General features: G+C 37.1%; 1 protein-coding gene across 1 annotated transcript in view; it reads left to right on the top strand.

Annotated features, from left to right (window-relative positions):
• The window catches only part of PLEKHA8 (pleckstrin homology domain containing A8), a 37350-nt gene extending 30902 nt beyond the window's left edge, over positions 1–6448 (top strand). Inside the window, exons 12-14 of the mRNA XM_058180991.1 lie at positions 1564–1634; positions 2132–2193; positions 3160–6448. Of these exons, the coding sequence (XP_058036974.1) occupies positions 1564–1634; positions 2132–2193; positions 3160–3357 (331 nt within the window). The 3' untranslated portion in view covers positions 3358–6448. The remainder of the gene's footprint in view (positions 1–1563; positions 1635–2131; positions 2194–3159) is intronic.
• Positions 6449–12743: the final 6295 nt, after the last annotated feature.

Below are 12743 nucleotides of genomic sequence, written 5' to 3'. Positions count from 1 at the left end.
AAAAATGTCCTTACTTTACAAGAAATAATAATAATAATAATAATAATAATAATAATAATAATAATAATAATAATAATAATAATAATAATAACAACAACAACAACAACAACAACAACAACAACAACAACAAGGAGAAGAAGGGGAAGAGGAAGAGGAAGAGAAAGAAGAGGAGGAGGAAGAAGAGGAAGAAGAAGAGGAAGAGGAAGAAGAAGAAGAAGAAGAAGAAGAAGAAGAAGAAGAAGAAGAAGAAGAAGAAGAAGAAGAAGAAGAAGAAGAAGAAGAAGAAGAAAAAACAAAAACAAAAACAGTTGGAAGGGACCTTGGAGGTCTTCTAGTCCAACTCCCTGCCCAGGCAGGAAACCCTACACCACTTCAGACAAATGGTTATCTAACATCTTCTTAAAAATTTGCAGTGTTGGAGCATTCACAACTTCTGCAGGCAAGTTGTTCCACTTATTAATTGTTCTAACTGTCAGGAAATTTCTCCTTAGTTCTAGGTTACTTCTCTCCTTGATTAGTTTCCACCCATTGCTTCTTGTTCTACCCTCAGGTGCTTTGGAGAACAGCCCGACTCCCTCTTCTTTGTGGCAACACCTGAGATATTGGAACACTGCTATCATGTCTCCTCTAGTCCTTCTTTTCATTAAATTAGACATACCCAGTCCCTGCAACCGTTCTTCATATGTTTTAGCCTCCAGTCCCCTAATCATCTTCGTTGCTCTTTGCACTCTTTCTAGAGCCTCAACATCTTTTTTACATCATGAGGACCAAAACTGAATGCAATATTCCAAGTGTGGCCTTACCAAGGCATTATAAAATGGTATTAACACTCCACGTGATCTTGATTCTATCCCTCTGTTTATGCAGCCCAGAACTGTGTTGGCTTTTTTGGCAGCTGCTGCACACTGCTGGCTCATATCTAAATCATTGTCCACTAAGACTCTAAGATCCCTCTCACAGTTACTACTATTGAGCAAGGTACCACATCTATGGTACTTGTGCATTTTGGGTTTTTTTACCTAAATATAGAACCTTACTTTTTTCACTGTTGAATTTCATTTTGTTAGATAGCGCCCAATGTTCAAGTCTGTCAAGATCCTTCTGTATCTTGAGCCTATCTTCTGGAGTGTTGGCTATTCCTGCCAGCTTGCTGTCATCTGCAAATTTGATGAGTTCCCCATTTATCCCCTCATCCAAGAAATTGATGATTGACGAACTGTTCATGCAATTGGAATAAAATGTTTGTTCTTTAGGATTTTTTTTCCAGAAAGGTGTGTTTTTGTTTGTTTGAGATTATATTTGATTTTAAACATTTGTAATTTAAAAATCGGTGCTTATTTTCAGAAATAGCAGTAATTGATATATACAGAATTCATAGATATGGATTCACAGAGCTGAGAGGTATGTTGGGCAGCTTTCTATTGTTATACAAAAAGCTTTCAAACTGTACCTTAAAACTAAATCACAGAGATGCAAAGGGCCTCATTATCCTGCCTTTGTCTTCCTTTGCAAAATGAATAGAATATTTTCAGAGATGTAATATACCTTGTTTGTCATAAACAGAGGTTTAAAATTTTTGAAGGAGTTCTTGACAGAACTAAAGAATGGAGAGAAAAACATCCAAACAGCACTGAGTAAGTATGGAATATTTTGTAAAATTTTATAAACGAGAGAACGAACTGTTAGGAAAGAAAAACAAATAAATCTCTCCAGTCATTGCTTTTGTTTGAATTATATATACTAAATAAAAAGTAAAGTTTAACTCAAAAAGAAACCTATTTTTTTGTATTAGAAAAAATATCATGGTTAGAAAGATTTTGCGTCAATAAGAAACCTCTGTTCCAGGGGTGAAATCTACTTGCCTTCCTTACCGGTTCGGAAGTGCACATGCACGTCACATGTGCCTAATGTGTAAAAAACACATTACTTCCTGGTTAAAACCAGGAAATAATGACACCCGGGCAGGTGGGCGGAGCTTCGCTCCACCATCGCTACTGGTTCGCCAAACTACCGGCCATGATCACTACCGGATCATGTGAGCCGGTCCAACCTGGAGCATTTCACCCCTGCTCTGTTTCCTTTTGGCTGCTTCTGATCACCATCTTGCAACTGATTTCCTTTCTCTTTGCAGACAAATCTTACGGCAAAACATTACGACAGTATCATGGCTGGGTTGTTCGAGGAGTTTTTGCGGTAAGTTCTTACTGCTTTCCCAAACAAAGAGTGGAGATGAAAATGATCCATTGTTTTGAAATATTTGTTCCTGCCCTGCTGGACAAACAGGAAATATTTCTGTTGACACATCAATAGTCGCCCTTTTTTCTCCTGTATTGGTTCTGGTCAGGAAAAATCAACTACACCACGTATAAAGGTAAAGGTTCCCCTCGCACATATGTGCTAGTCGTTCCCGACTCTAGAGGGCAGTGCTCATCTCGTTTTCAAAGCCAAAGAGCCAGCGCTGTCCAAAGACGTCTCCGGGGTCATGTGGCCAGCATGACTTAACGCCAAAGGCGCACGGAACGCTGTTACCTTCCCATCAAAGGTGGTCCCTATTTTTCTACTTGCATTTTTTACGTTTACATTTTTTATGCTAGGTTGACAGAAGCCCGGACAAATAACAGGAGCTCACCCTATCATGGGACACTAGGGATTCAAACTGCTGAACTGCCGACCTTTCAACACCAAGTTGACCTATGCACCAAGTATAGGTCAACCTAATTGAGAGGTCTGATGTTTAATGCAAAGTTTCATGGGAAGAACATCTAAGGCTGTGTCTTGTCCCATCTTCAGTTCTGGAGGATCCTACAGAGCTAGAGATATTGCTTCTCAACCTTACCAACTTTAAGATGTGTGGACTTCAACTCCCAAATATCTTAAAGTTAACAAAGTTGATGAATGCTGCTTTGGAGGTTGAAGCTTTGATCCAAATAGTGATATGTCAGAATAAACTGAATGGATCCATAAAAAAAAAAGTGATGTTGGAAGAACATCTCCTTACAAAATAAATGTTCATATAGATTGCTATATACACACTCTTTCCAGTGTATTTAATAATTTACCTTAGTTATGTAGACCTAAAATAATTTCTCCAATGCAAATGATAAAGTGGAAATTAGAAGATACCATGCTTGACTTCCTTTTTTCTCCTTTTCCTTGCAGCTAGCTCTAAGAGCATCTCCCACCTATGAAGGCTTTGTGGCTGCATTGTCGCTTGCAGAATGTGAAAATCAAGAAGAAGCTTTTTATCATGGAATGCAGCGAGACCTTAATGTTTACCTACCAGCCATGGAAAAGCAGCTCAACATCTTGGATGCATTGTATGAAGAACATGGACTGGAGTCAGATGAAGTGGTCTGATCTCAGCCCAACATTGCTTTGCCTATTCAGGGATTCTGTCCATCAATGTACTACATTGCCCTTTTCCTCAGAAAGCTGTATCTGTTTTTGTTTTTTCCATACATGGGAAAGAATTCCATGCTTCTTTTTTTTAATATACAGTTTTAAAAAATACTTGTTTTGTGTTTTAAATGCAAAGTTGCTGTATAATCTAGCTAGGTTCCCCCTATCTTTATGGCAAGTTCCTTAGAATAGATATATTGCTTATTTGCTGAATAACAGGCCAAATATGGCAGTGGTTCCATTCTGAGGAATTTAGTACTATTTGGTTAGACATTTAGAACTTGCTGGAGCATTTATTCCAACACAGTGATATATACCTGCAACTATAAAACTCAGCCAGGGCATCCAAGCTACATATCCCATTCAAATTAGAATCTGTCTTGTAAAGGATTTGTATCACAACTACATCTGTTCTTCTCCCTTCCTTTGCCAGGTTCATCACTGAATTTTGAAAAAATTGGCTGTATCTATTAATGAGGGCTGTAGCAATGAACCAATTTTATTCTACTTACAGGGATGATACATCACCTCTTAATAGCTAATGCTTCTGTCCTGGAGTGGTATTTTAATGCTACCCCAGAAACACCAGGAAAAAAAGAGGGTTAATTCTGATACTCTGCCCTGTACCATAATTGGATCTAGTCCTTTCCAGTGCTAATAACCAAATGCCCCTGGATTCTAGTACTGGAAGTATACCTAACATCATATAGTGCAGAAGTGCTTTAAGTCTCAAACTGATATGCTTTGGATTGGGCAGAACTTCGAAAACCTTATCATTGCAATTCGCACACTTTTCATATTAGAAGCCTACATTTCATGGTTTGTCTAGCACTGTCAGATCTGGCTAAATTTAGAACAGAATGAAATTAAGGGCTTGATAAGCAGTCTACAATAGTGGAAACCTTTAACATTCTGTATAGGCTAGACCATCTATATGAATGTACTTAAAGCAAATTTACAGCATTCTGGCATTTTTAGGATGTAAATTATTAGGAGCTATTAATTAGAAATTTCAAAGAAAACTTGAAATCCTAGGTTTAGAAAAGTAAAGTTGGTATCTGGATAAAGCTACCTGATGATCTACTTGGGTAAAAAATTGCTAGTCTATAAAATTGGAACATTCTAAAATTAACTAGGCACAAATGCTGTCATTTATACCTACCAGCATTTAAGTCTATAGAATTATTGTAGAAAATTATATTTTGCCATCTTAATCACATGCAATGATTGGCTAACTCAGGAAATCCAAAAAAATTTTGTATTATTTCTCTTTTTTTAAGCATTAATATTTTACTTTTATATTCAATATACCTAGTAGTGAGTTTGGAATTCATTATAGAAATGCTTAACCAATGGTCTTATCATGTTATTTTATAAACAATTGGTACATGAAATATGTTTTTTTCCTTCACACATTTATATACACATGCTCTTTTAGAAATAGTTTTTTTAAAATCATAAGGCATGTTAAAAAAGAAAAAAGGAAAGCAGATTTTCCTGTATCGAATGTACAATACTGCAATTAGAATTTTGAGGCACTTTATAAATACTTTTGTTAATATTCTAATTCGGAGAAATTTCCTGCTTGTAAATATTTCTTCAAAAATAGTTCTTTTGTTTCAAGAGAAAAAAAAGATTATTTTCCAATTTTTGTATGTTAGCAGCATTTCAAGCTGAGGCTTGGGGAATATCTTTTAATTTAATTTTCTTTTACTCACCAAGTGAAATCCAAAGGGAAGAACTGACTAGTTACTTTGTTTACTTCACTACTTGCAACCAAACTAAGTAAAGAAATTAATAGTATAACTGGGTGGAGCTTGAAGGTGGAAAAAAAAAGACTAATATCGAGTCCTTGACTTTTAGTGGCCAGAATAAGTATCTGAAAATACCTTTCTTTATCTCCCTTCCAGCTTGCTTCCCATCCATCCCCACCTCACAACCCCACCCCACCCTGGCTTTGGGACATTAGAGGAAATTAACTACACTAGCTTAGGGATTGTCTTACATAAGGACTTCGGAGTAGGGGGAATTCATCGGATTTTCAGCACACCTCTAGCGTCCCATATTTTCTTCTTCTATAAGAGCACAACTGATGGGAGATCTACCGACACCTTGGAGCAAAACTGGTTTGTGGAAATCCATCAGCATAAGTGCCATCCTACCAGTGGGATTTTCTCACTTCTATTAGAATGGCCTCTGGACTGCTTTTGATTTCTCTTTTAAGACAACACCAAAGCATATCTATGCAGAATTTAGAGTAATGATGACCTGATCAGGCAATGTGTTGTCCTCTACATGCTTAACTCTTTTGTTAGCTTACCCATCATGCCAGCCTTTTTTGACAGGTTAATAGTGATGGCAGTGAATGTAATTTGAGCTGCAAGCTATGCACATTTCTACTTGTTGATTAAGGTCAGCCTGCAGTTCTACTTATGTATCATGTTTTGCCATTGTTTTGTATAAGACATTTTATTGTTTTTTTACCCTAGTCATTCTTTCACTGTCATTCTCTTAATTAGATTATTTTCTTACTTGATGAAGGGTTGTGTAATTTATGCTGGAAACCTTGCTTTTCCAGGGAATATGAAATGTTGACAGGTACCCCACAATGATATGTATGATGTGAAGTTATAATTTTTCATATTATGGTATTGTTGCCATTTCTAAGACATCATGCTTTTGTCAAATCAAATCAAATGATAGTAATGTCCAATTGATAAATTACACAGTATATTATGTGAGGTTGCGATGAAAAATGCCTTTATTTTTACTGAAAAAAACTGTTCTATTCAGAATTGGAAAAACAAGGATGCAGTTTTCCACCAAATAGCAGAGGAGATTTGTATAGAAAAGTAAGTGAATTTGTAATACCTCTAAACGTGGATGTGATTTGCTTTACTTGGATGAAATGAATGTTAGCCCTGGTTGGTTTAAACCAGTTAATTCTTTGTTAATTGCGTATTCTCAGGGAAATGAGCAGCAAGGCAAAAATAGTCTGTATTTTACAGTGAAGCTGTTTTTCATGTAAATACACTATATATAAGTTTCATATCTCTGTTCTTATTATAAATTGTTTGGAACTTGGGTAACATATGAGAAAGCAATTGGGAACTTCATAAACTGCAATTGACTGGCATGATTTACATACTCTAAACTTCTATCAAGCAACATTTAGCGAAACTGTTAGAATTTCTTCATCTCACCCTCAGTAGTTGAATGTATCATACTTTGATAATTTATAATCTTCCTTTTAAAATATACTCTTGAAAGCAAAATTGCCACATTCTGATGCTGTTTCAGATTCAAGATAATAGTGGATCATAGAAAGATGTTATGAAATAGCAGGAATTTAAACATAATTTTCCTGTAAAAAAAAGCAAATAGAGTATCATCATGAGAATTATTTCAAGTAATAGACATAATTCTGCCATGCTACATATTTGTTTTATTTTCTTTCTTTTTGTTCAACATAGTCCATGCCTTGAAAATGGACCATATTTCTTTTAGTTACTGGACTTTAAAGTGCAATCCAAAGATAATCTCTTTATTGGAAATGACAGTTCGTAGAATGCAATCTCATTAACCTGAATAATAAACTTTGGATCTTATTGTCTCTAGTTTCCTGTAATCCAGTTTTGATTTTTAGCTGCTCTACAGCAGGTGGAGACCTTCTAGTTTCATTAAAGTCAAGCCTGTTTTTAGGAGTATTCCATGTGTTTAAAATTCTGGATTATTTATTGGAATTAATTTACATTATTTGCACGGTCCTACAATCCAACTCCTATTGCTATAGGCAATATAAAAGTATTGTGCTTTAAGATCTGCAAGATTGATTTTGGCCTGGTGGGGTAAACCAGATAGGAATCACAATCAGGAGTTAATTCAATTCAATTCAATTTATTACAGAGACCAGGAGTTAAGTCTACTTTTTTGCAAAGCTACATCAACAGAATCTTGAAAGCAACTCCCTTCTCCCCTCTTTCCTTTGCAGCCCAAGAAACTAGTCTTGAATTTCTTGCCGCACCAAATGTGACCTGTGCCATCTTCTAATCAAATCGTTTTCTTGGCCGGGTCTCTCTGTTCCATCTCCCAAGATATTTCTCACAACCATTACACATAGATGAAAAGGTGTTGGTTTTCAATGATTGCACAGGAGACTAGAGATGTTTATCAGTGTGCGAGCAAGTGCGTGTTCACACATCCTTTATTGAGCAAGAGTTCGTTCCAGCGTTCAGCGTGTTCAAGCATTCATTTCAAGCAAGTGTGTAATTTCAAGCAAGCGTTTGTTTCCACCCTGTTTACACAGTCTTGTACTTTCTCTTTTATACACATCAGTATTTGTATTTTAGGGAAAGTTTATATCGTGCGATGAGAAGGGCTGAATCACAGGTGCGAGATATGCACTTTAGCTAAACCCTCCCTCAGACCATCCAGGCATGACCGAAAGTACACGTATGTACGAAAGAACAAAACAGCTAAAAATACAGTTGTTATGCTGATGCGCAGCGAAACATCAAGGGTGGTTTCCACAATCTCCTGGCCTCTTATCACTGAAGCAAGTTTTGCTAAAAGTATGAGATGGGCAAGGACGGCCATTTTAGTGACCATCTACTCTACAGAAAGGGTTTGGGGAAGAGGTGAAATCCAACAGGTTCTAGAGAACCGGTAGCGGAAATTTTGAACAGTTCGGAGAACTAGCTGGCCCCAGAGTGGGGTGAAAATGGAAATTTTGCAGTATCCTTCCCCTGCCACACCCACTAAGCCACACCACACCCACCAAGCCATGCTCACATAACTGGTAGTAAAAAAAATGGATTTCACCACTGGTTTGGGTTTATTTTAGATTTTATTGCACCAAGTTGGTGCTAATGAGCAGTTAATGGCATGGGTTGCTAGCTGTCTGGGCTCTTTGGCAGTTGTTTTGCCAGTTTTGGAGAGAAAAAGTCGTTTGAATGAAGGAAAAAAGATGAGGGTAGGCTGGATGGGTGAACAATACAGTCAACAGTGAACTCGCGAGATCTTGGTAATAGAGCTGTATGCTGGACAGATGCCAGCAAACGACCAAAATAATTGGCAGGAGAACAAATGGACAGTCCAACTGCAAGCACCAGCAAAATATGGCTTGACTCCAGTTTTATGGATTCTAGCTGAATTTTAACATCATAAAAGGTAATAGTAAAGGTTCCCCTCGCACATATGTGCTAGTCGTTCCCAACTCTAGGGGGCAGTGCTCATCTCTGTTTCAAAGCCGAAGAGCCGGCGCTGTCCGAAGAGTCTGTGGTCATGTGGCCGGTGTGACTAAACACCAAAGGCACATGGAATGCTGTTACCTTCCCACCAAATGTAGTCCCTATTTTTCTACTTGCATTTTTTACATGCTTTCAAACTGCTAGATTGGCAGAAGCTGGGACAAGTAAATGGGAGCTCACCCCGTTATGTAATATTAGGGATTTGAACTGCTGAACTGCCGACTTTCGATCGACAAACACAGCATCTTAGCCACTGAGCCACCACATCCCTCAATGTCATAGAGTCTGGCTAAGCTCCAACTTTCCACAAAATCTGTGATTCTCCCCTCCCAAATTCAGTTGCAACTACCCAAGGATTCATGACCCTAGAATAAGAATAATATAAGGATATAAGCTCAGAGATACTTGCAGTGTTAAAATGTGAGACTGAAAGAACTTTGGTTCACTAATATTGAATTAATAGAAATTAATATAGAAGGAATGAACTGTTATTCCAAATAAAAAGAGTTGCAACTAGGACTACAGCCATTTACTGTATAATTAAAAGGCAAGTAAGGAATAACATAGCACAATTATTATAACAACAGTTCTCCAAATTCCTGGTGGAGGTACAATGACAATGATGTGCAATGGGAAAAGAAAGCTTGAGCACAGAGTAGTCTCAATAATTGGCTCTAAATTTTGTTCAATCAGATTAGGATGAGTTGACCTTTACCCACATTCTTAATATTTTTTATTCCATGTATTTTAATTAACTTAGATTTATATGAAAGAACTGCATTGACGACAGCATAGAAGAAGTGGATGCTTAGACATCAGCATATAAATCATACAATGCCTCTCAGCACTGTATTCTACTAAATTTCCAGGGTAGAGATGTGCAAAATTAATTGATAAATTGATAAAATATTCCAAAAAATTGGACAATATTCCATTTGTCTACAGACCAAGCCATATTTCCTTCTGGACAATTTCACTTATGGGACCAAGTCGGGAATTTCCATGCTGGAAGTGGCTGCTGGACTGAAAGAAAATTCCACCTCCCACTCTCCCCCCCCCCAGTTCTCCCTCCACCCACCCATCTTTTTATCATATTGATATATTCTAATTTTCTTTTGCATTGTTTTATTTTTCTATTATTTTGCTCCTGTTTTGTTAACACTCTTTTCATTTCTTTTTATTGTTGTAAGCCACCTAGAGTAGCCCCTCAGCATGATAGGTGCCAAATAAATTTAACAATAAATAAAAATAAAATTTGGAGGACTGTTTTTTTTTTAAAAGCAAATCCTCCAGATGTGAACAAATTCAAGATGTTTTGTACATATTGTTCCAGATAGTGTGGTCTGGGAGGATATTTGCCATTGTCCAGACTAAAATAGAAATTCCTCCTCTTCTTCCTCTTCTCTCCCTATTTTCAGATTACAGACCATCTATTCAACTGAGAAAAAGAGAGATTATTGTGCCATGCAGTTTAGGCTAATCACATGATGCTGGTCTCCAACGTAATCCAGACCAGTAAATTAAAATCAAGACTACTAATACCACTTTTATTGCAAGGTTACAAGTTTGAAAGTATGTTCCCCCTCCAGTTTCATCAGCTCAAATAGGGAAGCTGCTAGGCAGGGATGCACAATTCAACAGCAGAATATTTGTGATTTGTTCCAAGTGCCCTGAATAAGATTATAATTCATGGACTTTCTTCTGGCCACTATCTGTGCCAGCATGTGCTTTTTGTGGCAACAAGATCAGACTAGAATTGTGGTGCAAGGGACTTTTTCTTTTCTTTTCTTTTAATTTACATGCTCATTTTATTTATAGGTTTACGAAAGTTCTCAATTGTTTAGAATTGCAAAATGTCTTAGCTGCTATAGTTATGCTAAACTAGTAAGTAGATCAGTGGTGAAATTCAAAAATTTTCCCTACCAGTTCTGTGGGCGTGGCTTGGTGGGCGTGGCTTGGTGGGCATGTGACTGGGAAAACCAACTATCACCCTTTACAGAAAAATAATACAACAGCTACACAACTGACACACACACAATGCAAAAGCAGCTGGACTTCACACAAAATGGCCCCGGCAACAAGCAGGAACCTCACAGAGTCACAGAGAGCTCAAAAACAGACTATCACAGTTTACACAAAAATACCGGTTCGGGCAATAGGTAGTAAAAAAATGCTTTAAAAAGTGGGGAAAAAAAGTTCAGATGATTGCACAGCACAGCTGATAGTTACAGCTGATTGTTGGAACCTTTTTTATTATTATTTTAAAGCATTCTTTTACTACCTATTGCCTGAACCTGTAGTAAAAAAATGCTTTAAAGAGTTAAAAAAAAAGTTCCTATGATGCCGCATGATCATCAGAACTTTATTTTTACTTTTTAAAGCATTTTTTTACTACCAGTTCTAGTGAACCACTTTGAACCGGTAGCATTTCACCCCTGAAGTAGATGTATATTTCTATGTAATTAAAATAGTCTGTGCATATTTTTCCACAAGAATATTCATACAGGTGCCACTGGGTGGCATAAATGAGCATTGCTTAGAAAATAGTTCAATAGCAAAAAGATTTTGAGGCAGCAAATTATTTAACATCTTTTCTATCAAAACTATTTCAAAATAACATAAATTGTTTATGTAAGAGTAGTCTTTATTGACTATGAATATGCAGTCTGTCCACAAACAAAACCAATCCATTTCCCCCCTAAAAACAGCCGATAGCATGATAGTTATTCCTTATAAGTTTCACTATGGGGCAATCTTCACCCACCTGTAGAAACAGAAAGTGATTGGTAAAAATAATCCTGTCTGTCCTCAAATAATATTTTATCTGTATTATTCATACACTTTAGAAGGCAACTTGATGCCTGCATGCACATTAAGGGTTTCAATTCTGCATTTAACTGTTAGTGCCTGAGATTCTCTATTTTTATATTTCTCAGTCTTACTGTCTTGACTTCAACTTTCAGAATTCTCCAGCCAGATTCCCATATCTCTGTAAACTTAATAAAAATATCAGATCTGCAGATGTGTCTTTTTTAATATTTCTGCTCTACAACCAAAGATAAATATGCTAGTGTTTAGCCTTCTCAGCTGTGCTTTTGTTATGGAATAAGGAGTCTTTTTTATTTTCTACCAAGGCAGAATTCATAAACAGGGCACCAAATTCACCCACTGAACACCTTCAGCTTTTAACAGAGGTGCACACTCTGTGTTTCCTAAAAGTCATAGGTGTGGCTCCCAGACGCCTCCATCAGCTGCCACCAAATCATAATTTTAATGGGGCAGTATAAGAAAGTAATCAAAAATATTGCTAATGGGTTATTTTAACTTTAGTAACATACGAATGCCATTTGTTGCTTCTTTCGCCACCCAACGCACTATTTTTTAGAGTATACTTGCCTCTCCCCCCATCAGTGGTGGGTTTCAAAAAATTTTACTACCGATTCTGTGGGTGTGGCTTGGTGGGTGTGGCTTAGAGGGCATGGCAGGAGAAGGATACTGTAAAATCTCCATTCCCAACCACTCCAGGGGAAGATTGCTGCAAAATCCCCATTTCCTCCCGATCAGCTGGGACTCAGGAGGCAGAGAATAGATGGGGGTGAGGCCAATCAGAATTTTTACTACCGGTTCTCTGAACTACTCAAAATTTCCGCTACCAGTTCTCCAGAACTGGTCAGAACCTGCTGAAACCCACCTCTGCCCATCATGTACCACTCAAAAGACTACAATGACTCTCAGCTCAAAGGAAACAGTATGTCCTGGTGTTCAATGCTCATGTAATTTTCTAGCCCATTCTTTTATCATATATAGTATAATGAGTGATTATTTATTAGTTATCCAACTAGCAATATAATACAATGGCAACATAAAACAAATATATAAATCAGATGATGCATGGGAAAGTATTGGGTTAGAGTAGACATAGTTTAACCTCAGATATTATATACATAGCAGCCATTAGCTATTGAAACACTTAATAGGATGTATGAAATTAGACAACTATATATGACCTTAGTATAGGCCAGAGCCCACTTCCTGAATAAGTTGGCTTATGATTCCCATCTTCTTCCCAACTGGAGCTGTAGTTCTAACCATTTA

The sequence above is a fragment of the Ahaetulla prasina genome, chromosome 4 (genome assembly GCF_028640845.1).
Source record: "Ahaetulla prasina isolate Xishuangbanna chromosome 4, ASM2864084v1, whole genome shotgun sequence".
In the NCBI taxonomy this organism is placed as follows: domain Eukaryota; kingdom Metazoa; phylum Chordata; class Lepidosauria; order Squamata; family Colubridae; genus Ahaetulla; species Ahaetulla prasina.
The sequence above is the reverse complement of the archived record's forward strand: the minus strand, read 5'-3'. Positions and strand labels throughout refer to the sequence as shown.